Source organism: Scardinius erythrophthalmus (assembly GCF_964197995.2).
Source record: "Scardinius erythrophthalmus genome assembly, chromosome: 19".
Lineage (NCBI taxonomy): Eukaryota > Metazoa > Chordata > Actinopteri > Cypriniformes > Leuciscidae > Scardinius > Scardinius erythrophthalmus.
Window position 1 is genome coordinate 17,606,679 of NC_138239.1, and position 26,676 is coordinate 17,633,354.

General features: G+C 38.2%; 1 protein-coding gene across 2 annotated transcripts in view; it reads right to left on the bottom strand.

Moving 5' to 3' along the window:
• Positions 1–26,676, bottom strand: part of ehbp1 (EH domain binding protein 1) — a 139,227-nt gene that overhangs the window by 82,941 nt on the left and 29,610 nt on the right. For both annotated transcript variants that reach the window (XM_081393848.1, XM_081393847.1), the window contains exons 6-10: positions 17,303–17,484; positions 12,302–12,441; positions 10,271–10,396; positions 6,054–6,330; positions 3,936–4,167 (exon numbers count right to left, since the gene is read on the bottom strand). In XM_081393848.1, coding sequence (XP_081249974.1) covers positions 3,936–4,167; positions 6,054–6,330; positions 10,271–10,396; positions 12,302–12,441; positions 17,303–17,484 — 957 coding nt within the window. The remainder of the gene's footprint in view (positions 1–3,935; positions 4,168–6,053; positions 6,331–10,270; positions 10,397–12,301; positions 12,442–17,302; positions 17,485–26,676) is intronic.

Consider the following 26,676-nt stretch of genomic DNA (forward strand, 5'->3'; position numbering starts at 1 on the left):
TACAAGACCTTAAATATTTCTGAAGCTATTTTTCATCAAATTTGTTTTACATTTGTCAAAATCCTTTAGCTTGTTTGTTTTCAGGTTTAAATTAGACTTTGAAGAACAGATTTCCAATGGGCCTGTTTACACCAGGTCATTCATGCATTTTTACTGATCAGATATCTATCCGTTTTGTTAAAACGGTTCCATTAACACTTGGCAACATGAATGTGTCTACGCAAAACTAATATAAATCTAATCTTCAATTCCCACGCTACATGCAAATTCACGTCAAAGAAAGCAACAGATATGAGCTTCATTTTATTTATCATCAGCCAATTTCAAGATCAAACACTGCAACTGGAGAGAGAGCAGCATCAGCTCTGGTAATATTAGTGTCTTTTAATGAAGACGACTTTCGGCTAAACTTTCGGTTGAATTTTTGGCAGTTTGCACGTCGGCTTTCTGAAGTGATGCTCAGCTTTTCTGCGGTGATGCGCGCTCTAGTAGTGCTGTCATATCTGGGTAACAGGAGCCGTTATAACACACTCTCTTCCGTTTAGATTTTACCATTTTAGGAGGAGTAAAATTGATATTTGTGGCTTCAACAACTAGATGCATTTTGTCTGGTTTCATCTGGATTGCGAAAAAAAGCCGACCCCTGATCTAGATCTTTCCATCCTTTGAAAATAAAATGTGAAAATGACTAAACTTACTGTTGCTTTTACATGTAAAGAGGCAACTACCGGACAGAAGAAGACTGCAAGTCAGCTAGATGAATCTAGATTCAAATAAATAAAAACTTAAAAAGGTGCATTCAGTAGTTTGGTGCTAATTTAAAAAAGTTTGAAACATTAATAAATAAATTGTGTTTTTGAGAAGAGTCAGCTAGCTAAAGAACTACTGAATATACATTTAACACAAGGCAAAATCATGTTAAGTTATCAGCAAAACATTGTCGAATTAAAAATAAAACGCTAAACTACCGTCAATCATTTTAAAATGAATCATTTTAAACTAAATTATTTTAAATAGTTATAAATCAATTAAAAAATGTACATTATGTAAAATGGATATTCATTTTGAGATTTGTAACGCTCAAATATCAGGCCGTGTAAGAAGAATGACGGTGAAGCGAAAGGAGAGCCCTTTAGAAAATATTCAAATCTATACCAGATTGTGTTTACAAGACCATGATGACGTTACCATACACACCCCAGATTCCCTCTGTGTCTTCGGGGATGCTCTAATCCACAAACTACTTCCAACAATTTCAACATTTCCATTACTTTGTGTATTTTCAGAGATTATCGATTCATTCATTTTTCAACCTGCACCTTCCGCCTCACCACAGGTCTGCGCGTGTGTGAGGGGCTTCCTCCAGCAAACACAAACACGCATAGAAGACTCAAGGCCTTTGGGCTTCCCCGTATCTTTATTCTGAATGTGTGTGTCTCTAGCTAATCCCATTTGACTTTTTTTCATGCTAAGGTCATCTCATACACCACACTCAGAGGAAACAACCTCCGCATGCAGTCAAAGAATGGAATCATAATCCGTACGAAGTGGGTGTGGGATAGAGATCGAGGGAGCACATGATCTGCTGGAAATATGACATCTCCGATCAAAAACCCAACACCGAGAACCATTCTGACGGACCAATCACTCTGGTTTTAGTCGGACAGATCTGATGTGAGCCCAACGGCGTACTCACTAGGCAACTCGGAGCACAAATCCCAGGAATCCATGAGCTGAAGTTTGGACACCACTTCCTGTTTCTGAGGAGTTGTTCGTATTTTCCTGATGTCTATGTGTGTGTGTCATCACAGGCCACTGAATTTGGGTAATTAAATGTTTAAGTTGGGCAGGTCTTCTCAGGCGCGGACACACACAAGTGCTGTGCTGTGATAAACCCCTCGCTATAATTAAATATGGACTACATTATAACGCACACACTCGCAGGCGTAAATAAAAACACTCGGCCTGTGGGGATTTAATCTGGCCATGTATAAGCCCCTCTGCAGCGGCCCGACGCCTTCCTTGCTCTCATTCACACTCGGTGGGCTTCCCTTCGCCCCCTGCACCCTACGCCCCACACCCTCAGCCAGAGAGGGACCGCAGAGCCAGTTAATTAGACTCACTAAAGCATTGAGTGAAGAGAATCATAATGCATATATAACGATCCTACAGAGCAGCTAATACATGCCTGTATTCAAATGCTCAGAGTGAAGCGTGCAGGAAGAGGACAGAAAGCAGATGAGAGGGATGGAGTGGTCCTGGATGTCAAAAAGTGAAATGAATGGGGAAAACAAGAAATGTGGCACTGTTGGAAAAAAGTGACCGAAATAAAGACCCTGTAAAGAGGACAATGAAAACTAGATTTGCCTTTTCCTGAAGGAAATATCACAATGACACGCCCCAATTAAATTTACTTTCCATTAAAACCATGTGATCTGGATGTTTCACAAGTCACAATCACAAGTCGGTATGCAAATATTACAAGGACATCATCACTGGCAGTTTTCTAAAATTGAGATTTTAAAACAAACTTAGACTAACATTCAAATGTCTAGTGTCAGATTTTTTATTTATTTTGAAAGAAATTAATACTTTTGATCAATTGAATATGTCCTTTCCGAATAGTGACAGTAAAGACATTTATAATGTCACAAAATATTTCTAATAAATGCTGTTCTTTTGAAGTTTCTATTCGTAAAAGAATCCTGAAAAACGCTTATCATGAGTATTAAGCAGCATTACAGTTTTCAATACTGATAATAATAATAAATTACTCATGAGCATATTAGAATGATTTCTGAAGGATCATGTGACACTGAGGACTGGAGTAATGATGCTGAAAATTTTGCTTTGCATCACAGGAATAAATTACATTTTAAAATAGATTAAAATAGACAGTTTAAATTGTAAAAACATCTCACAGTGTTATTGTTTTTAATTTATAATTGTTCAAATGCAGCCTTGGTAAGCATAAGACTTTCCAAAACATAAAAAAAATCTTACTGACACCAAACTTTTGAATGATAGTGTATACAACTTCATGATGAAGTATAAAGTATAAAATTTACAAAAATACAGGAAAAGTATATAGTTTTAAGTGAAGGCTAGTATTTATCTACCAAAGAATGATCAATGTAGTCTGTATAGCTGTGTTCCAAAACCTAGTGAGTGATACTTGGACAGCATTATAGGCATCCTAGGTGCATTCCTGACACAAACAACTGACACACAACCATTACTCATTAAGAGGTGGGACAACCCTTTTAGACCATGCGCCGTGTGCGCTGACCATTTTTCTCGTAGTTAAACTAGCACAGGTTTCCCACACCTTGGTTAACTTCCAATTCAAGGACCTTTCAAGGACTTTCCAGGACCAAATTCAAGGACTTAATGTGGGGGCACATTTTAAGTGAGAGCAAGGTTAAATTGTTTCAGCTTTTTCAGCCTATTTTTGCAATGTTTCACGGTGTGTCTGTGAAAGGTACCATTGTAGTAGTTTCGTGCGTGTGTGAACGTCATGGCAACGTACAACACGAAATACCTCACGTGGGAAACACTTAACGTAAGGCGTAAATGCGAGTAAATAATGTAAATCAAGCAAGTTAATATGCATAGGCCACAAAGTGTTGGCGAAATAACACATTAGCGGACCGGAGGAAATAATATGCACAAAAAAAATTCAAGCACTTTCAAGGACCTGTATCTATGTATGTTTATTTTCAAAAACTTTCCAGTGCCTTGAATTTTTTTTTTTTCAGATTCACAAACTTCAAGGACTCGCAAAATGGATTCGGACACGCCCTAAATGCACTTGTGCAGAGCGCTTTAGACCATGCGCTTAGATCGTTAAAAGAGGGTCCTAAGACAGCATTTCATCACATGCCAATGTCCAACTCAATTGTAAATAAAGTCAGAATGTGGAGAGGAAGAGTTACCTTAGGTGAGGATGAGGCCAGCTCTCTCCCTATCACAGCTGTGACAGCTGAGGGTGCCAGGGCAGGTGGAGTGGACGTTCCTTCAGGAGCTGAAGTCTTTGGTGCCGGGCCTCCAGGGGCCACAGCAGGGTTGGGTCCAGCACTAGGAGCCTGAGGGGCCCGGCGTTTGGTGCTCATATCTGAGGTGTTGCTGTCTGCGGTGGAGGACCTGGGCTCATAGAACGGGTTTGATCTGAGAGCGGGAGAGCAATTTGTTGTATTAGCAAATTGGCAATTTATCTGATTTTGTTCACTCAACATGTAATTGTAAATTTGGCAAAATTTGTTTGTTTAAAATATTTAGATTTTCTGCACCTTTCCACTTGTCTGACTGTTATGTGTGTGTGTGTGTGTATGGTTGTCTTCAGGTAAAGGAGGCATCAGCAAGCATTATTAGCCAATAAAACGCTCTGCTGACTACGAGAAAGACCAGGTGCTCCAGAGGTCACGTCTTATGAACTTTGACCTGTGGCCTCGTCAGAGATCTCACTGACAGGCGGACACAGACGTCCGCTGGCATCAATACACACTGCTGTGTAAAGGCCCATCACTCATCACAGACATACACACATACATGAACACACACATACACACACAATGAGGAGAAAAGACTGAGCAGGTATTCAGCTGAAAGACAAGGTTAAAGACAAAGTATCCCAAGCTTCCAAGCTTATGGACAAAGACAGAGAGTGAGAGAGCAAGAGAGAGTGAGAAAGGAGGTAGGAAAGAGCTGACAGAAATGCAACCAAGTAAAAGAAGTGGGAAGTGCAGTCAAAACAACTGGAGGTGAAAGAGAGGACGAGAGACAGAAAGAGAAAGATAAAAAGCAAATTAGAAAGAGAAGGTTTTAGAGAGATTTGACCAGTAGGATTTTTTTTTTAAATATGTCTCATGTACAGTACAACTTCCTTAGGCCAATCCTGTGACCAAACAAAATTGGAAAAATAATGATCAGTTTGCAACTCAGAAATTTAGAAAAAGAAAACTTTTTGTTTAGAAAAATACAACCTTTTTTCTTGTAGGTGCGACTACATTTTGTTAGAGTTCGTATTGTGTCCAACAAGTTGCCCAACTGATAAGAGCTGCCATTTCTGTTGCATATGAAAAACCTCTAACTGCAAACGAAACAAAACCACGATTCTTGTTTGAGCTGTGCAGTGCAGACAGTTTATCAGCTCGGACCAATATTAGACAGTACAGCGCAAGCTCAGAACAGGTTTACTCGCATCAGTCGAGGGCCTGTCTCAATCATGCGACATGTTACTACACAGCGGTGGGAGATCCACTGAGAAAGCGTTTGAATTTGGCGCAGTATTACTAACATCGTTGGAAGATCTAACAAGTAAACATGTGATATTATTATTAGTTACTGCACTTGTACAAAATAATAGTAATTTTGTGATTAAAATTACCTTTATGATTAAAAATCCCCCCACCCCCCAGCGCTACCAGATCAGGTGTTGGTGCCACCATCTGTAGAACTTAGTGGCACCAGTGCTACTGCTCTCAAATGTTAGTCTGGAGCCCTGCATAAGTATATAGTCCAAAAGTTTCTGTCAGATTTTATTTTGAAAGACAATTATTGTATTCAGACAGGATGCATTAAATTAATCAAAAGTGAGAGTAAAGAATTATAATGTTACAAAAGATTTCTATTTCAGATAAATGCTGTTCTAAAAAGTTATCTGTGTCTTCTCTCATTTTCGCTACAAAACGTCAGGTTTGGAGACGTGTGTCCCTGCTGGAGCACTGTGAGTGAGTGAGCGAGTGAGTGAGGGATGAGAGAAATGCAGAGATGAACAGACAAGGCCAAAGAATGTGGGGAACAACAGAAGCCTTGTTCCTGCTGAAAGAACTCGCTCACCACTTTCTTCTCTTCCGACAAGTGCTTTTCTCCTTCGCTCATACACACACACACACACACTCACATACTACTAACGAACAATAGAAGAGCAAATAGAGGACAAATTGTGTGTTCCTGAACCGAAATGTTTTGTCAATTAAAATAATAATCACTTAAAATGTTCTGCTGTAACCAAGAGCCCCTCCCACAGTGTATCCCAGAATTCCTGAACTTACTCATCTAGCTCCTCCTCCTCCGTCCTGGCTGTGTTGGCGTACAGGTATTTGCTCATGTCCACCGGTCGGACGTTCTTCCTCTTGCTGCTTCTGGGTGGAGATATTTTAGGCTGGGGTTCGGGCTCAGGCTCAGCTTCGTCAAACGGGTTCCCGTATTGAGAAGGATCCAGGTCTGTGTCAGTCTCATCAAATGGGTTTGAGGGATAAGAGGTGTCCTGATCACACACAGGCTCCTGATCTTTGATAGTGGGCCGAACATGGGACTCAGGAGATGCTTCTAGAAATACACAAACAATGCACAATATCCCCACCTGTATTATCTAAATTAAAACCATGATTACAGTACTATAAAATGTATAAACATGAAGAGACACAATAATTGAAAAAATAATAGTGAATAATCTTATGATTGAAATAGTAATAACTTCTGTAATCACTTTAAAACCAAACAGATCGTTTGAAAGCAGCTTTACAGTGATAACAGTTAAATTATTCAATGATTCAAACAGTTAATTTCAGGCTGTACAGCAGCTCTAAAAGAAAATACTATAGTGTCACTGTTCAGCTGAAATCAGTTCAGTGTTGATTATCAATTATTAAATGAGTTAATTTAATCTATGAAGCAGTTCTGGAGAAGACAGTGATGTCATTGACCAGCTCAGTTCAGTTCTCATCCAATAGTGTCAGTGCAGTCAAATCAATACTATTGTTGAAAATGTCAACAAAAAACATTTGCGGTTATATGAAGCTATTCTAAAAGCTTATTTTTATGTTAGTTGGGTGTAATAGAACAGATTAACATGCTGTAATGCTCAAAAGCCATATTTTTCATATACTGTACATTATTGCATTACCTCTATTCCCAGTCTAATTTCTACAAAGCCCCCACTTGCGAAAAGCCCAGAGTGCTCTGATTGGCCAGCTGACCCAGTACATTGTGACTGGCCAAAAACTTCAAGAGTGTGCCGAAAATGTAACAGGCCTTACCATAATAGTGAGCTTAAGCTTCCAATGCTTTTAAAGCAATTGTAAACACACAGTTAATAATGTCGTGATTATTACCGTATGAGATCGAGTCAACGTCAGATTCTGAAAGTGCGGATGATCAAGGACTAGAACCAATTTAGCAAGAACTACTTGAGCATAACGTTTCACAGAGGTAAGTTTTTATTTTTTAATTGACTCCTAGATGCAATTGACTCTTACCTTTCAGATACAATGTTATAATGGTTTAATTTGTCATCTTCAATGTAACAACTTTATGTCCTGAAGTGACAAAATACAGTTTAAAAAACAATGAATTGCATATTTAAAATTTTTTTTTACTTTTGGGGTGTACTGCTCAGGAACAGCGTTATAAATAAATCTTAACCACTGATTCCTTATTTCAACCATTTTCTGAAGGGAAAGCAAAGGGGTTTTGCTTTCGTATCCAAAAACAGCGTCTCCGCGACAACACTACAATTCACTGAAGACTCGCCTTCTTTCTTTGTGTATGCCTTTAGTCAGGCATTATGCTAATATTTCACATTGAGACATAGACGTTTGAGGAAGTAATAACTGGACATCGATCGAGGTATTTTAGGCGGGTCTGGAGCAGTGTTCTCTGTTCCCTTTGTGGGAGACTAAGAGCTTTATCAATTTGCAGATATTATACATGCACAAACAGATAGATTACAAGCTAAAAGGAAAAGAAACACATTAAAGGGGTCCTTGATTATGATTTCACTTTTCTAACTTTAGTTAGTGTGTAATGTTGCTGTTCAGGCATAAACAACATCTTTAAAGTTATGACGCTCAAAGTTCAATGCAAAGGGAGATATTTTCTTTTACAGAAATCGCTTTTTAAGGACTACAGCGGGTTGGTGACATCACAAACCCTAAAATTTACATAAACCCTGCCCCCGGGAACAAGCAACAAAGGGGGTGAGGCCATGTTGGGCTGCTTTAGAGAAGTGGAAAAGTTGTTGTCGCTGTTTTTTTACACGCCGGAAAAAGTGTGTCCTAAAGCTGACGAACTTAGAGAGGTTAAAATATATTTTTTACGCTGTCCTGAACATTATAACCTCAAGGGGCCCTATTTTAACGATCTGAAACGCAAGTGTCAAAGCGCAAAGCGCAAGTAACTTTGTGGGTGGGTCTCGGCGCTGTTGCTATTTTCCCGGCGGGATAAATTACTCTTGCGCCCGGCGCAAATCTAAAATGGGTTGGTCTGAAGTAGCTTCATTATTCATAGGTGTGGTTTGGGCGTAACGTGAAATAAACCAATCAGAGCGTCATCTCACATTCCCTTTAAGAGCAGACGCGCTTTTTCCTTGGCGTATTGCTATTATAACGGCGGAATTGCCAGGCGCGCGCCAGGAGCGGTTCACAGCCGAGGAGAGCAACGCTCTCGTCACGGCCGTAAAAGAGAGATAAGTGACATTGGGGATGGAGAAACACACCCAAATTAGCTTCGGTTAAACAGGTATATAATAATGTGGGTAAATGTGTAAGCTAGATTTATGCTTTTAGAATAAATTATCTATCTATCTATCTATCTATCTATCTATCTATCTATCTATCTATCTATCTATCTATCTATCTATCTATCTATCTATCTATCTATCTATCTATCTATCTATCGTTTGTAATAATATGATTTGCAAAAATGAAAACTGCTGCTTCTGCGTAGATTAGAGAATCAAAGTGTATGCGCGTTGTGCACGCTATACATTATGGTCAAGCATGCGCCCTTAAAATAGCGTATGAATAACATGCGCAACGCACCACTGACTTTAGACTAGGTTTTTTTCTGGCCAGTGGCGCAATTGTTTTATGGAACAGTAAAATAGCACCAGGGATTGTTTGCGCCGGAACACGCCTCCTTTTTTGCGCTGAACCGCCCAGGGAGCGCAAGTTCATTCCCTAGTTTAGCGACGTGCTTCTGTGGAGGGAAAAGCGGGTGCAAAATAGGAATGAAACATGCGTCAGTGTACAAAGTCAATTGCGCTTGGGTGCAAGATAGCGCCCAACGTTTGTCTGTGCGCTGCACATTTTACTGAGAACGGCTTCCAAAAGAGAGTACAATGCAGGCTATACGCAAAAAAGCTTCTCTTGAAAGACGCAGCCATTCCCATTTTGTCAGGACAATCTGTTGTAAGTATTTCTTATTATTTGTTGTTGTGTTTTCTATTAACAGTTCCAATTATAAGCTTTATGTAGTCGCTATGATGGCTATGCTGTAAATGAAGGGCAAAGCTTTTCCTCCGCTAGCCTGCTAACTAACATTACAGTATTGATGCAGTGTTTACTTTAGCTTTTGTAAGCTCTTGCTTTTTTAAGTTGGTTCACTGCCCTTTAGGAAAATTATCCATGATTTTGTGATCGATTAATGTTAGTATTACAAGTTTTCCGCCAAATATGATTAAATGGTCGATAACATTGTATCGTATAAGAAAAAAAAAAAAAAAAAAACTACCACTCCTGTGAAATCCGTGCTTGAAAAATCTGTTTAGAACAATCCTCTTGTTTGTTAACATTGTCAGGGTCTGAATCGGGCTCAAAATGGGTTGAAATTGACGGCATCGTTAATATTTACATCTGAGTAGAGCTTGAGGTTATGAAGGGGCGTGACATTTCCAGAACACACGCTAAGAGCTGACAATCACAACACACTAGGCCAGCTATCCAATCACAGCACATTTCATATTTCGGAAGGAGGGGCTTCATCGAAAACAACGCATTCAACCAGACTGGGGAGAGAGGAGCTGTGAATAATGTAAAATATGTGAAAAAAAATTATTAATTTTTTTACAATCATCAAATTTTGAAAACATTCTTGTACCCCCCCCCCCCTTTATGTACCCCCCCCCTTTAAAAAATTAAATGCATACATGGATTAACTGTTCACGAAACAATATATGTACAAAATAGGGTGAATTTATTTCATGCCAGGTTTAAGACTAACTAGTCCCTAGACCCACTGACTAGTTGCATTTGAAAATATGTAGTTTTGTATCCTTAGTATACAAATGCATTTTATCCACATCCCTAGTATCAAATGCATTTGTATAATTAAATATTATCTTAATAACGATTTTCCAAAAACCAGCTGCAGTAATCATTCCCTCTTCACTTAATACATCAACACACATCTCAGATTGTTAATGAGTACAACCTGCCCTGTTGATAAAGGGGCAAAGGGGTCACAAAAAGGGTCAAGGGTCACTCCTTACCATCCTCATCCGGGTCACCAAAAGGGTTAAGGTCAACCAGGTCATTAGGTTCATCGAAGGGGTTAGAGCTCATGTTGCTCTGGTCTTGGTCCTCCTGATCCAGGAAGTTCAACTTACTGATCAGCTCTAAACAGTAAATATCCGTCCACAATGATAACAGAACAGAAAGGAAAAGAGAAAAGAGAACATCATTCATCAGTCCAAATCAATCCATGAGAAGAACAGATGAATTATCAGGTGAAACCTTTTTTTAAAAAAAAAAGCAAAACTGTGACAAAAAATAACCAATGAATAAATGGTTGAAATCTGCACTTTGAAGTGAACCACACCAAGATCCTTCAGATCCAAAGAGCCGATGTAGGGTTTCATTCAGAACTATTACTCCCAACATGAGCCAGCTGGCCAAAAAAACAGTGTGTGTACAGGGTGTGAGAGTGAAGTGCTCTCTGAGGTGATAAGAAAGGTGTGACGTCTCTGTTCGCTCCACCACCATGCCACCCTGACCCATATTAGGCCATCAGAGCGCTCAACCACATGACCAGTGGTGTCTTTAAAGACCTGTTCCAGAATCATCAACTCCATGGTCACAGAAACAAAGGTGGGTAGCTGGGTTCACTACAAACTGCAGAAAGTGGAACCAAGGCACAAGATCACAAATGAAGAACGCTAAATAAGGAGAAAAATATAGCATGTGGGGGAAAAAATATCAATGAACTTCACAGATGCACACAGTACAGGCAAAGGGATGGAAAAAAAGAGGAGAGAAGAAGAAAGACCGAGATAGAGTATAAATAAAAGAATGAAGGAAGGTGAAAGCTGAAAGACCTTCAGAAGAGGAGGCAGGCTTATTTGCTTGCTTTAGGCAGTCATCTGGATCTCCATCTATAGAGCTGAGAGCATTCAGCTGCCTCACAATCTCTGAAAACAGTACAACATACACTCAAATACACACTCAAATCTGTATAATGCAATCAGAGGTATGCAATACATACGGACTCGTGTGTGTGTGAGTCTCACTGAACTGTGTCTTCGCTCTAACAAACTGTTAAAAACGGATCGGACAGCACCGCTATGGCAACAAAAAGATTCCTAAACCCATGCAATGAATAAACAACTCAAGCATTTCCATAGGAGCTCCATACATACACTTATAAAGGGATAAAAGCACATGGGCTTAATGTTAAGACTCCACAATATGGGGGGTGTGATGGGGGGCTGGATAATATCAGTGTCTCACACACACAGACATACACACGCACATACATATGCACATACAAACACAAACATACACACATGGGACATTTGTTGGATGGACCTTATCATACACATCATAAACAAGCAGTGAAATGTGTATAAAAGCAGCTAATAAACAAACTGACCAAAAGAGCAAATGTAAACAAGGGCAATAAGTCTCCATATGCACAGGCAAATGCAGCACGCTGAAATTTACAAGGGACTTAAAATCCACACAAATCTATTTTTGCAATCTAGAAATAAATATACACTTTACTCAAATGAACTATAAGTAACCTAAGCCCTAAGTAACCACATCTAGGAAATTCTAGAAAAAAATATGAATAGAATAGAATAGATAAAAAAGGAACAAAAACAACAGAATAGAATAAGCAAAACAAAGAGAACACAATAGAACAAATAAGACTACAACTGATATAACATAATAGAAAATATAATAGAACTAATAATTAAACAGAAAAATATTAAACAAAATAAAATATAAATACAATATGATAAATAAAATAAAAATAATAGAATATAATCAATTAAAAGTTAAATAATAAATAAAACAGATTTTCAATAAAACAGAGCTGATCAACAAACATAACAGAATAAAACAGAATACAAAAAAACTCCTGAAAAACTAACATTTCAATGCATTTGTACTGCAGTGAACTACTGTGCAAACAATTAGACCTGGAACAGAGTAAACAAAGGAACAGAACAGAAAGAAAAACCAACTAGAAACAGAAAAGCTCTGTGGTGATGTGTTTGTACAGAAATATCGGTGATCACCTGTGATCTTGGCAGCCTTCTCCTCCTGGTTCACTCTGTTCTCTTCATCTTCCTCATTCTCTTCCTCAAAATCATCCAGATTGCCAATATCGGCCTGCTTCATGCTCATCAGACTGGCCAGACTCTGCATATCTTCATCACTACACACAGAAAGAGAAAGAGACAAAAGTACAATATAAACGAGGAACTTCACACGCTACTCATTCGGACTGTTCGTCAGCAGGCCCGGACAGAATCGGAGGACTTGTTTTGCATTTTTAGCATTTATTTTGCTGTAAAATGAATTTGAATTGGATTTAAATACAGTTAAATTGAGAATTGTTCATTTAGTTTTTTGATAACACATTCTCCAGACTATCACTGTGCTTTTGTGTAAAAAGCATTTTGATACACTGAAGGAGATGGATGGAAGGAGAGAAGAAAGCCAGGTTGACAGAGAGCGTGAGCGAGAGATGATTGTGTAAAGGGAATGCCCTTCATGGTCCTGCTCATAAGAGGCAGTGCAATACGGACATGCATTCCAGCCAGGGCATTCACAAGCACGACGAGATAACGCTCCAGGATTAACTCCCTCTCTCCCTTCCAATGTCCCCGTTTTCTCCTCTCTGTCTATCTCACATTTCTTTATGAATGCGGTCCAGTCTTTCTTTGGCAGGCATGGAGCTTATTTGAACTTATGTAATGGGGTTTATTTGTGTGCTGTTGACATGATTCCCATGGGTTAAAAGCGGTTACACTTCCGCCACATAACCTCTGTCACACACACGCCACAAAAGCCACACAAACACACACATATCTCATATAGCGCAAGGGTGAAATCACATACACTCATTCTTGCCTTCTTTATTTAGAGGCAGGCAGAGATCAGAAGCAAAAATAAAAAAAAGAGGGAAATGGGGATATTGCGAGACGAGTGAAGGAAAGATATTTGCTCTCAAGGCCAGTGGCTGGAAATATTCCATCTGACTTCTGTTTGCTGTGACACGCATGTCAAACAGCAACAGCTCAAGTCTGGACCAAAGTTCTCCAACAGGATTTGATTTCTCATCTTCTGACATTTTCTGAGCAACAGTACCCAGGGTACAAAATTTGCAAAGGATTCAAATAAAAATAATTTAAATAATTAATTCATAGTAATATAAATTTGACATGAATTGTACTTTAAAGACAAATTAGAAGTTATATATCTTGGGATGCAGTTAGGCCTGTCGCGATAGTCGATAAGTCGATTAATCGCACGATAAAAAAAAATGAGCTCGATAATTTTTCCGGCCGCGATAATTCCATTTGCATGCTTGTTTGTTTTCCTCGTCTCTCTCTCTCTACCAAAGAGACTGGATGACCACTCTCGCTCGGTTCTTTAGCGTATAGGAGGAGTGAACCCTCTTGTTGTCAGTTGCATGGTCTTTGTGTGAGAAGGCGGCGCCGCGGCGCTTGTCAGTCACATGGTCTTTGTATGGGAAAGCGCCGGCGGGAGTGTTTGCGGCTACTGCCGGGAGAGAGAGAAGACGCTAGTTGTGAGTTGCGACAGCGAGCCCGATCACATGAAAATGCGTATCTATACCACGAATGTTATTTCTCGTGCCATTTATACGCCAAAAATAGTTTTTGCGTGCATATGATACGCTCTTTATGGCGTGTAATACGCACGCACTCCTCACCCCTAATCCTAACCAAGTATTTTCAGTGCGTAGCATGCACGCAATAAAGTGCGTCTCCGTCTTCCCGACAGTACACAATCACTTGACAAAGTAACAGGAGGACAAAGTAACAGGAGTAACAGTGCAAAATTGTGCGATATGGCTTGTTGAGGCTTTTTTTTATTTGTTTACAAAGGTCCTAACTGTCAGTTTTGCCTGTTATGGAATGTATCACTATTTAATAATGTCTAAAGCCTAATGTTTAATATTTTTTGAAGTGCAATTTTGTTTCATTTTATTTATTAACAGACATTTATTTTGTTAACAGACACTAAGAGTCCATTGCTTTCATTGTTTTTGGTTGTTTTGTTCATTTTTTGGGATATTTAAAATGTTTTCCGTTTTCAATGTTTAATATTCTTTAGAAATAAAAGTTTATAGATCGTTGAAAAGGTGTACCTGCATTATTATGCCATTATAATTATATGAAATGAAAATGGTCTCAGAACGACAATATTATCGTTTATCGCGATAATTTCTTGGACTATTTATCGTCCAGCAAAATTTGTTATCGTGACAGGCCTAGATGCAGTCAAGTAAAAAAAAAAAACAAAAAAAAAAAAACAATTATGACCTTTCCCCACCAGTGTTTTTAAAAAAAGTTGCAAGCCAGCATTTCTGATCATTTTCACAAAACTTTCAGGCCCCAAGAATATTTTGTTGAATGAATATCTGTACATGCAATATATCAATTATAAATATATAAATAGGCCTTTTATTGCTTTTAAACATTAAACTATTTTATTTCAGCTTCATGCATTCTTTTTTAAATTAACACTTGAATGTGGGTAAGTTTCATAAAAAAGCAACGTTTTGAACAAAAAACTCAGTTGTCGTCTACTAGGTCCGGATCGGATTCAGAACGATGATCATCATCATCATCATAATGTTTGATGACTGCATTATTTTACATGTGCATAAGCAACGCTTCTATCACTTCTTTCTGCTTCTTCTTTACCTGTGTTTTGATCTGGAGATTCAATATGCTTTCAAAAGATGCACAAATTGTTCACAAATTTCATCTTTCCCCATACAGACATTTTAAAAAGAAGCTCACAGATACCCCTGTTTGTACAAAATGTAATATGAATATGGTTACCACTTACCTGCATATATTCTGGGACTGCCCAAATGTCTCTAATTTTTGGTCCCAAGTGGCAGTATTTCTCGAGGATATTTAGAGTTTCCAATTCCTAAACTGATTACCTTATTTTTTTTAAATTATGATTCAACATTCAGTATTAACACTAATTTGGCTTCTAAGAAAATTATATTTGCAGGTTTAGCTGCCGCAAAAAAAAAAAAAAAAAATGCATTCTTGGTTTTCTCCTGGACCCCCTTCAATAGAAGAAAGGTTTAATTATTTTAGAGATACTGTTCTAATAGAAAGATCATTGGCTGTCATTCATAAAGCACGGAGCACCTCTTTAGATGCTTGGTATAAAGTTATTGTTGCTCTTTTGAAACCACCTGTTTTGCCTCAGGTTTAAAACAAAATCTAAATGGATCTTAACAACAACACTACTGTAATTATATTTTATGCATTTCTTTTTCTTTTCTTTTTTTTTCAAGGCTTTGGCAATTATATGTAGTTTAAAGATGATGTTTATACTATTTGTCAGATAATGAAGTAAAGTGTACATTTTGTATTAAAACAAAATAAAAAGTTGATAACAAAAAAAATAAATGACAGAAAATTCCTTCAATGGCGGGGAAAGAGTTAAGTTCTAGTCACATAAGTGAAATATTTCAAAACTTAGCAGGTAAAAATGGTTCACTGTCTGTTGTAAATATGTAACAATGTATGAAGCAGAGTTCACACAGAAGTCACTTTCAAACCAAGCAGCTTTCTGTGACGAATCCACATGACCAACTTGAACCAGTAGTGAAATCTGCATGGGCAAATCATTTGCCCTCGTGTTAAATTCCCTATGTAAATTCGCTGAACAATGATAAATATGACTGTACCTTTAGTCCATCGAATGCACACTTCAAAATCTCAGGGTATTCAGACATATACCTTTGATCTATTAATTTTGTTTAATATCTAGCAGGAAAGTATGTCATAAAAACTTAAAGATCATGATTTTCTTATTTTACTTTGAAATCTTTGTGGCTTTATGCAAGGATTATTCCAACTGTTAGTTGAGTTCTTTCCTTAAATAAATACTTTCTGTATCCTGGATAAACCTCTGGGGCCGTATTACAGAAACTTCCAATCTTAAGTCTTAAGTTAAAATCTGACAAGTTGAATTAGGTGTTTGTATTACAAAAGCAAATCTTATGTTGATTTAGGATTCTTATCCTATCTTACAAAAATCTCATCTCATCTGTAGTTAGGAAATCTTAAACCCCTCCATCGAGTTCGGTAATCAACTCTCAGGTCTGTTACCAGCAACCAACTATGCGCAAACAGCTGCTGTGAAGTAAAACGGAAAAACTCAGATAATAGAAATAACTGAGATTAAAATGGAAAAACTAAATAAGTGGTGCTTTTCATTAAGTAAAGTTTTGGTAGAAACTTGGTAGAAAAGGCAAAGACTAGTCCTTTTATTTCATAGGAGTCTGTAATTATTTGTCAGAGTTTTGTTGTCAAAGTGCAGCACTTCATTTGGGTGTTCACAAAGTCATTCCACCATCAAACATCGCTGTTCTTCATCTTGTATCATTAAAAAATGTGACGCCATTCTCAGACAGGGCTATTATTATGTGATTTTTAGTTGGTTTTCAAATAATTTTGAAGTTAGGACACCAGTGGGGTTATCCAAAAGTTAAGACTTTAAGATTTTTTTGTGGAGTTAGGATGCTTCTGTAATACCATTTTCCTATCTGTAGTTCAGATAAGATTATGCACTTAAGAAACGTCATTTTGTAATAGCTTTTGTCCTAAATGAGGTCCTAACTGAAATTGCCATCGCATGGTTACCAAACAGATAAGATAGGATTCTAAAGTTAGGATCTTTCTGTAATGCGCCCCCTGGCCTCTAAGGCTTCTAAGTCCCACCCTGACCAGAACATTTCCCGAGAGAGAGAACAACCTCACGGGGTGCATATGAAGACGGGATGAAATCATTGAGGAAAAAGCAGAGAAGAAGGGCTGGAGAGGGGGATGAGAGGGGGAGAGATCCAGGAAAAGGAATGTTGGGAATGTGAGGTATTGTCACTTCCTATGTCACTGAAGCAAAAAGGAAAAGGCAGAAATGCACAGAGAGAAAAGGAATGAGAGCGTAATTTGAAGAGGCAGATTCCTTCAGGGTGGGTGTAGTCAGCTGGTTTTGGAGGTGTAGTGAGCTGCTCTTACGTGGCTTTGCCCTCTCGCAGGAAGATGCAGGACAGGGAGAATTGCAGCGTTGCTGAAACCACTTTCTTGGACAGCGGCTTGAACTTGAGCTTGACGTCGGTCTGCGTGGGCATGGCACTGGCGTACTGCTTCATGTTAATGCAGCTGGTGGCCAGCGCTTTCCGACGACCCGACGGAGATTCCTAAAATAACACGCAAAAAAGAGAGAATGTGAGTTAAAACACTGTTTAAATAGAAAAACAATTGCTACAGTACTACATCGGGAAAAAAAACGGACAAATGAATATGATCATCAATATGTTTCTAACCGTTTTAAATGCTATGAAATGCATATGACAAAATAGCCCTATGGTGCTTTGAAAATATATATAAAAAACAATCAAAAAGAATGAATGAAAGTTGCTAATCTTCACACTCACGGGTAAAATCATCACCTGTTTTAACACGTACAAAGCCCACACATACACATACACACACACACACACACCAAGACAAGGGAAACCAGCACGCCTGGAACATGTGCATACAAGTTTAAGGAGAACGTCTCATTGAAGTATTAACTAAACAGAATGCTAAAGCTTCCAGCAAATAGAATGACACTGAATTCTCAACGGTGAGATAGTGTCATTTTGCAGCCATTTACAGGCATATAATATGTCAAACTTAAAATTATTTTTTCGAACCAATAATAGGTCATATCAGAACTAAAAGTCATTCATTTGCCAAAATAATTTAAATAACCAAACTCAGTATTCATTTTTCACCTCTGACACCAATTGAGTGAACTGGCCCTGTCATAATGGTCAATGGCGCCCCCTGTAGGTACGAGGGTGGGAATATTTTAAGGAGACTAGAAAGGAAACTCGAAATGGCTCTGATTCTGCTCTCTTATTCATTTGCTTTATTTAATTTTTTTTGTCTTGTATGATTAATGGAGTCTGGTAAACATCAATTCTGATATCTTATTAAAAATGATATGGAGAAAAAAAGGGTTCAACACCTGCCATGTGCCGAAATGACTTGAGGGCGACACCATTAATAAAAATGGAACAAAACAAAACACTAGCCCACCTGCACACTTTCCATTTGCCAGGTAGGCCGGAAACACAGTTGGAGACGTTCCCTGACCTACCTTTTCTTATTAAACAAAGCTATGAAAATATCTTCACATTCAGTCTTTGTTCTTAGGGCATTTTCACAGCTTGCTGACTAAGTATCAGCAATTTGCTCCTGGATGAAAGTACCGGTACTCTCAAACATGTTTCAACACCATCACACAGGCCATAGTGTATGGCTAACTGACAGAAAAATATTATTGATATTCGATATACATCTAAATATATTTGGTCTAATATGGCTTAATTTTAAATCAGAGGAACATTTTAACCAAACAGCCAGCGTATTTAACATAATAACGCAAGAAGTAAAATACAGTCAAAGTTCGTAGTTAAAGATAATCAGTTAATTCCAAATTGTTTTATAATAAGTGAACATAATTATTTTATATAATAATAATATTTATAATTCAGTGCATTGTAAATTGTGTAAAGTACATTCTGTTCTTTCACAAGCATATTTGAATGGCATTGCAAACTAATCATAGAATTAGTCATGAACTGGTTACTGAATCAATTGACTAAAATGAAATGACTCAAACTAGTCAAGCGCCTTTCTTGTCCGTCTCTATTTCTTTCTCTCTGTCTCAATTCAAGTTTCCTCTCTTGCTTTAAGCCATTATGTGGCCTTCTGTTCAGCAAGTATCTTTCCTTTTCAGCTTTCTCTATGGGTGAGATCCATATACTGTAGGCCTATTGTTCAGTCTTTTATGCTCTCTTCACTTTTATCTCATCAGGCCTGTTGCGCAGAGTAATCCAAAACAAAATGAGCAGAGAGTGAAATGAAGGCCCTGTATAACACTCACGGCAGGCCTCTCAGAGAGCCTGTATTCATACACCTCACTGTGTGCATATGTGGAGCGACTACGTATAGATCTCCAGATAGAAATCTCACTCGCAGGCGCGGGCGCGCGTGTGTGTGTGTGTTTGCATGTATCAGTGGTCCTGAAGGTAAAGAGGAGCCCTTATCAGAGCAGAGACGCAGAGAGCTGAAGAGTGACTATATTCGTCTCAGATATGCCTCGATACAGCTCCACACACACACACACAGAAAAATCAGCCGACTCACAAGGGCAGCGCACACTAACCCTTCTTCCTTCTTCCAGTTTGCTGAAGGTGATTAATCTGACCGAACGACGCCATCGGAGGTGCCGAAGAAGAACACCCCACGTGCCGGCGGCTGAAACACAGACAGAGACGTAAAGTGCTCGAGCGCTGACCCGATCAAAACAACAGGGCCGCCTGCCAATCTCGCACCCAGACAAATTACCCACAATCCCCCACTCCAGCTGGGACGGGAGACGGTCCTCTGTGACTCCTTCAGTAAATGAAAACGATAAAAGGGAGAAAAAACCTGCGTCTAAGATTCAAAACCGCTCGCAGACGAAGCCACTTGACATTTGTGTTGACATTTGAGCCCCTGTTGAATCGGTCGGAAATACAGCATGTCATCCCTGAAGAATCCAGCGCTCCAAAGCGTGTCTTATCGCTGAGATTATGCACTGGCATTATACCGAGCTAATAGTGCATGTAGGTCCTTTATGAATGAATTTCAAAATGCATCAAACACTTAAGAAGGATTTAGTCCTTCTCCGAAAAAATACTTAAGAATATGCAAATACGCGGGGAAGAATTAGGTTTAACAGATTTGACGAGCGCAAACAATGAGGGTGTTCTTTTCCCTGGCTGCCGGTGTCAATCAGAACCCCAGATTACCGTCCAGGGTTATGACAATGTGTAAAATGAAAACAGACAATAAGACACTTTTAATTTATCACAGGGATATGACTATCAATACGCAGCTATTGTACCCACAAAATTGCTAAATACCTGGCGGAGAGGGGACATGAAGGTGCCAGGGTGGCTCACTGCTGCCCCCTGCTGCTCCCTTTAGGGCATATCACCCGTCATTCACACACACACACACACACACACACACACACACACACACACACACACACACACACACACACACACACACACACACACACACACACACACACACACACACACACACACACACACTTCTACAGAGAGAATACAGTCAAACATAAGATTATAAATATGAAAATGCATTAAACATAAGTGAGCTGAAACTCTTAAACTCCATTAGTAACAGACTAATATATTAATATTTGGTCATTTTTTGATCATATCAACATAAGTCAACAGCCTTGTCAATGGATAATATACATTTCTGTTTTTAGTAGATTTTCACTAAATATTATAAAATGCTAAATATGTTCATTTATATTAAAGTTTTGTTTATATCCCGCATAATATCTTTAAACCACTGTCACCATTTAATCCCAAAACAGAGACGTTCTTACCAAAGAGTCGGAAAGCATAGTGCGGATCACATTAATAGCATTGTGCTGATTATATAAATAGGAAGTTAAAGAAAATATACAAACACGCCGTTTTCAGTAATTGAAACAAAACTGAAATAAAATAAAATATAAATAGGCCTATTAGACAAAACTTAAACTTAAACATTAGAAATGTTGCCTTGGCTGGTAAATGAAATAATTTTTAAGTACTAAAATTGCTGAAACTGAAAAATAAATAAATAAAGTAAATACAAATATGAAAAATAAACAAAAGCTAATAAAATAGTAAAAAAAAAAATCTAAAACCTAAACCTACTAAAAACTAAAAAAAGAAACTGAAAATATAAAAATAAAAGCTACTATAAATTATTAATAAATAATATGTTAGCGTATATATGCAATTAAATGTGTGTGTGCGCAATTAAATGTCTACATTGAAACTCTAAATACACATTCAAAATAGCAAGCCTAAAGCAAATATACAGCCTTCAATGGTTTGCAATAATGGAAATGTTAGTTTGTTACCAAGATCATTTTAAGATTTTTGCCAAAGAAATGTGCCCAACTACAGTTGACATGTTTGATGATTTGTGAAAACACCAATAACTGTAAAACAAGATATTCTGCAGTAATAAGCAATTAGAAACATTGCTCTGAATGACGTCCATGGTGCCGTGACATGTTTGGATTGTCCACAGGCTTTCGGTCACAGTGTATCATGGACATGTTTGCCATTGACCTGTGATTAAATGTGTTATGTTAACACAATGATAATCCAACGGCATAAGGATGGCAGACATGATACTTCAATTGACGCAAATATTATTCAATATTTCCCATCTGCACCCGGTGTGTGTGTGTGTGTGTGTGTGTGTGTGTGTGTGTGTTCCTGTTAGAGAAGAACACCACCAGACCCCTGCAGGCTATCACACCTAAAGTGAACCTCAAACTTCCTTTGACTGACATTTCCAGGAAGCCTGAGGAAGAAAGGGGTGCGACCGGGAGCTTCATTCACTTTAGGGTGTTTATGTGTGTGGTGTGTTTAGGCGGGTGGCAGTCCCAGCTGTCCCAGTATTGATCCACAGCTGGTGCTAATATGGGGGGTGGGGGTCAGGGCTGTGGGGTTTCCTTCCCAACACACACACAAATATACTAAAGTAGAAGAAGAGTGAGATTTCACAATTCTATGTTATGATTATATTAGTACTTTTACTTTTTGACTGATTCATTCTGAAGAACTGGCTCATTGAACCAGCTCTTGGCTCCCAACCCGAGATGATCCCAGAGGGGATCAGAAAATGAAGCTCTATAAAAAAGAAGTATCAACATTGAGGGTGTTTGTCAAAGAAATGGGCCACAATAGGCTTTTCCATCAATAAGTGCCAGTTGCGTGTTTCTGCATGAATGCAGAGCTGAATCTAAATATATAAAAGAACAGACAAAGAGCGAAAAAGAGGGAGAGAACGGATGACACATTTTCAGTTGGCATCACCCAGGGCCTATTTCTGTCTGTCATCACTCATCTGTTGTGATTCAAATGTGATTTCCCCAAACTGTCATTGAGTGGCGCTCACACACACACACACACACACAGATTAGGGGAAGTGTCATTATTTGTGGGAATTGTCTATTGAGGGTAGGGCTAGTGGCTGGGGGATTGCCATTGTTCCAGCTGAACATAAAAGACGAGCAAAGCCAACAGACCAAGACTTATGGAAATCAAAAATAATACCAGCCACCAAAATAATAAAAGAGCCCAAAACAATAACAGCCTATTATAAAAGAGAGGAAGAGAAGATGCCAGCTTAATACCTTCAGAGAGAGACAGACAGAGAGACAAATAACAAAAAGCTGTGTTCAAATACTGGAGATGTTGTTTCCGCAGCGTACCCACGCTGGGACCCCGCCTGGTGCCTATGAGCACACAAAAAAATAACAATAGACAGCAGAAAATAAATATCTCTCCACAACCCACCAAACCCGTGACCTACAGTCTCTTTCAGGCTCTCCGTTGAAGGACAAGCATCCGCTGCCAAAACGACTCTTAACACAGACATCACACACAACAGGCCCGTGAAAGATCAGAAAATTCATTTTAAGAGGTTCAAAAAGAGTGAACGTGTTAAACCAGCTCTCTCAAAAATTTCAGATGGTCAGGCACTCGGCACAAGTTTAAAAAAATGAAAAAATAAATAAAAAACTTGCCTATTTCTGCTTTATTGGCATTACAACATTACATTTTTATTTGCGAGGCATTTGGAGTAAAAAGGCATTCAAATAAAGCACAAGAAAAATAATAATATAATAATCATTATAAAGCGTGTAACAAAAATTAAGTATAATACTTTTTTTTCTTCACTTCTGGCTATATTCATCCTTCTTTCATCCTCTCAGTTATCAAATATGGGCCAAAGACAATACTAGACCCCTCCAACACTGCAGCATTCCAGCACACACACACTGTACCAGAAAGACAAGTAAGAACACACACACCAGAGAGACAGATTTATTGGATTAACACCCAACATCCCATTTTAAAGGTGCTACCTCATCAGTTTCCACCTCAAATGACCACACACACACACACACACGGCTGTAATTATATCGACAGCACTAACCTAAATGAATGCTCAGTGAGTCCATCACAGCTATAAAAGGAGATATCGAAGTTATCGGTACTGGGTGGAAAAATGCTGAGTGTTTGTCTGTCGTAATCAGTAATTCAATGTACAGAACTTGTAGACCTCAGTCCATAACTAGCCACTGGCTAAATCTATTTTAGATCAGATAAGGCATTTAACTGCCATAAAATTGACACAACAACACTAAAGCCAGCGACAGTTAAGTGTTACAGCGGGTTAATCATGACCGGCTGAGTTAGCTAGACTTAGGTTTTGTTCAACATACAATATTCAGAGGTGTTTAATGATCAGTCTGCGAGCGCTCAGGGTCTGACGGCATCTGTAGATCAGAGGATGCTGTAAGAGCTTCTGTCATAAAGCAGTGTCATCCCGCAGGCTTTGAGGGTTGTATCGGTGTTGGCTCTTGAGTTTTAAGCCGTTTAAGACTGACATATAGGTATAATCCATCACACAGAGTCTATGGTTTAAAAAGAGTTTAAGCGACAGAAGATACTTTGTGTCTTCACCTGTCTGAATCAAATTGTGCTCAAACAGACAGTTAATTAAACGGATGTCATCCCACCTTTTTTTTTTTTTACATATACACTACTGTTCAAAATTTTGGGGTAAATATTTTTAAAAGAAATCTCGTATGCTCACCAAAACTGCACTTATTTGATCAAAAATACAGTAAAACAGTAACACTGTGAAATATTATTGCAGTTTAAAAAAATTATTTTAATGTATTAAAAAAAAAAAGTAATTTATTCCTGTGATGGCAAAGCTGAATTTTGAGCATCATTACTCCAGTCTTCAGTGTCACATGATCCTTCAGAAATCATTCTAATATGCTGATTTGCTGCTCAAACATTTCTTATTATTAATGTGGAAAGCAGTTGTGATGTTTAATATTTTTGTGGAAACCATGATTTCTTTTTCAGGATTCTTTGATGAATAGAATGTTCAAAAAAACTTTTTAGTAACAATGTAAAATGTATGTACATTTATGATCAACTTATTGCATTCTTTCTGAATAAAAGTATTAATTTCTTTTAAAAAACAGTAGTGTATATATTAGTATATGTGCAAATCCTTGTGACGTTTGCTCATATTTTCATTATTTTATTCTATTTCAGAATACATTACAAACATACACAGCCATATTCATATGAAAGATTTCAGGTTGTCTCCCTTTCTGTTTTTCTTTTACTAACCCCATTTTTTCATTTTCAGAAGTCAATACAAGACATTGGATGAGCGCTGTGTGTTTGTATTTCCTGTAAGTGTTTCTCAAGGCAAACGACAGCGTGATTGTTCCACGGCTCTAATTCGCTTTATCGTGTTTGTCGTCCGTTTTTCACGAACCAAAACTAGCAAAGCAAAACAAAAACAGACAGATGAAGTAATGCTTGCTAAAGACAAATAAAAACAGAGGGATTAGAGCAGTGTGTGTGCACATGTCCCATTAACGCTTTAAAAACTATTTTCAATTGAATCGACCGAAACATTCAAGAGCTAGGAGTCAAACGCAGATGTTCAAAACACTCGAGTGCTTTATCCCAACAAGAGCAGATTATATTTGAGAAAATATGGATGTTTCTAAGAGAAAGAGATCTAGATTGTTAAACCACCTTAATAACATGTTTACAGTGTTCAGATCACTGAATCTAATAATAATAATAATAATTTCACTGATATCAAACTACAGGTAATATGTAACGTAGGTGATGGTACTGTAAGTGCGGTTGGAGATGGCAATCTGAAGGAAGAGACAGGGGGAACACCTGGGTCAAGCTTTTGGATAAATATTTGGCTTTAAGGAATATTTTTCAGAGCCACAAAGACAAGTCTCCATCAGCAGGCACCATCTTAAGAAGAAACAGAAAAATAAATACGGCAGAGATGCGGGGAAAGAGATAGAGAGGGAGAGACAGGCACAGAATGGAGAGAGATAAAAAGAAATGTGAAGGCAGGCAGGTGAGGAAGGATGGACAACAGTCTTAAAAAAAGAGAGAAAGAAAAACAGAAGACAAAGAAAGAATGAAGGATCAGTGACACATACAAAGACAAACATTTAAGAAGTGTGTGTGTGTGTGTGTGTGTGCTCATCTGATGTTACAGCTCTAAGCCCAAATAATAACAAAGCAGTACAGAAATGCAGCAGACATCTCACACACACACACACACTGTCCTGAAAGAGTCTGTGTGCAGCAGTGTGACCTCAGAGCTGAGAAACAGATTAACACACACGTGTGTATGTTTATTCCTGCTTCCATCTCACAGTAGAGGGGCAAAACAAAGAGTGTTTCTGTTTTGGATATCTTTGCTTGTGTACGTGTGAGGTGGGCTTAAAGTCGACTGTGACCTTGCCTTACATCTGATCTCCAACCCTGTTAAGAATCCTGTTAATCTGTCTGTCAAACACACATACAGACTCCAAAATGAACTTTTTCACACCTGCCGACGGCAAGTCAATTGAAAAACCTTTTACTCTAGCAAATTATAGACCCATTTCAAATCTTCCATTTATGTCTAAAATACTAGAAAAAGTTGTATCCGCCCAACTGGGCTCTTTCTTGCAAGAAAATGACATCTATGAAAAGTTTCAGTCTGGATTCATACCGCATCATAGCACTGAAACTGCGCTCGTTAAAATCACAAATGATTTACTTTTAGCTTCTGACCAAGGCTGTATCTCAATACTAGTTTTACTTGATCTTAGTGCTGCGTTCGATACTATAGATCACACAATACTCTTAGATCGACTACAAAATTATACTGGTGTTCAAGGACAAGCATTAAGCTGGTTCAGATCATACTTATCAGACCGCTACCATTTTGTCTATTTGAATGGAGAAAAATCGATCATAACTCCAGTAAACTATGGAGTGCCGCAGGGATCTGTGTTGGGCCCTCTATTATTCTCAATATATATGATGCCACTTGGAAATATTATAAGGAAACATGGAATTAGTTTCCATTGTTATGCTGATGACACTCAAATCTATATTTCATCATGGCCGGATGAAAACGCTGAATTATCCAAATTGACAGAGTGTGTTAAAGATATAAAAGATTGGATGACGCGCAATTTTCTTTTATTAAATCCAGACAAGACAGAGGTAATACTTATCGGTTAAAAAAAACGCCCACAAAACCTCTTACAATACAACTTTAACATTGTAGGATGTCCTGTTGCTTTATCCTCTACAGTAAAAGACCTGGGTGTTATACTGGATTGCAACCTGTCTTTTGAAAATCATATTTCATATGTTACAAAAACAACCTTTTTCCACCTTAGAAATATT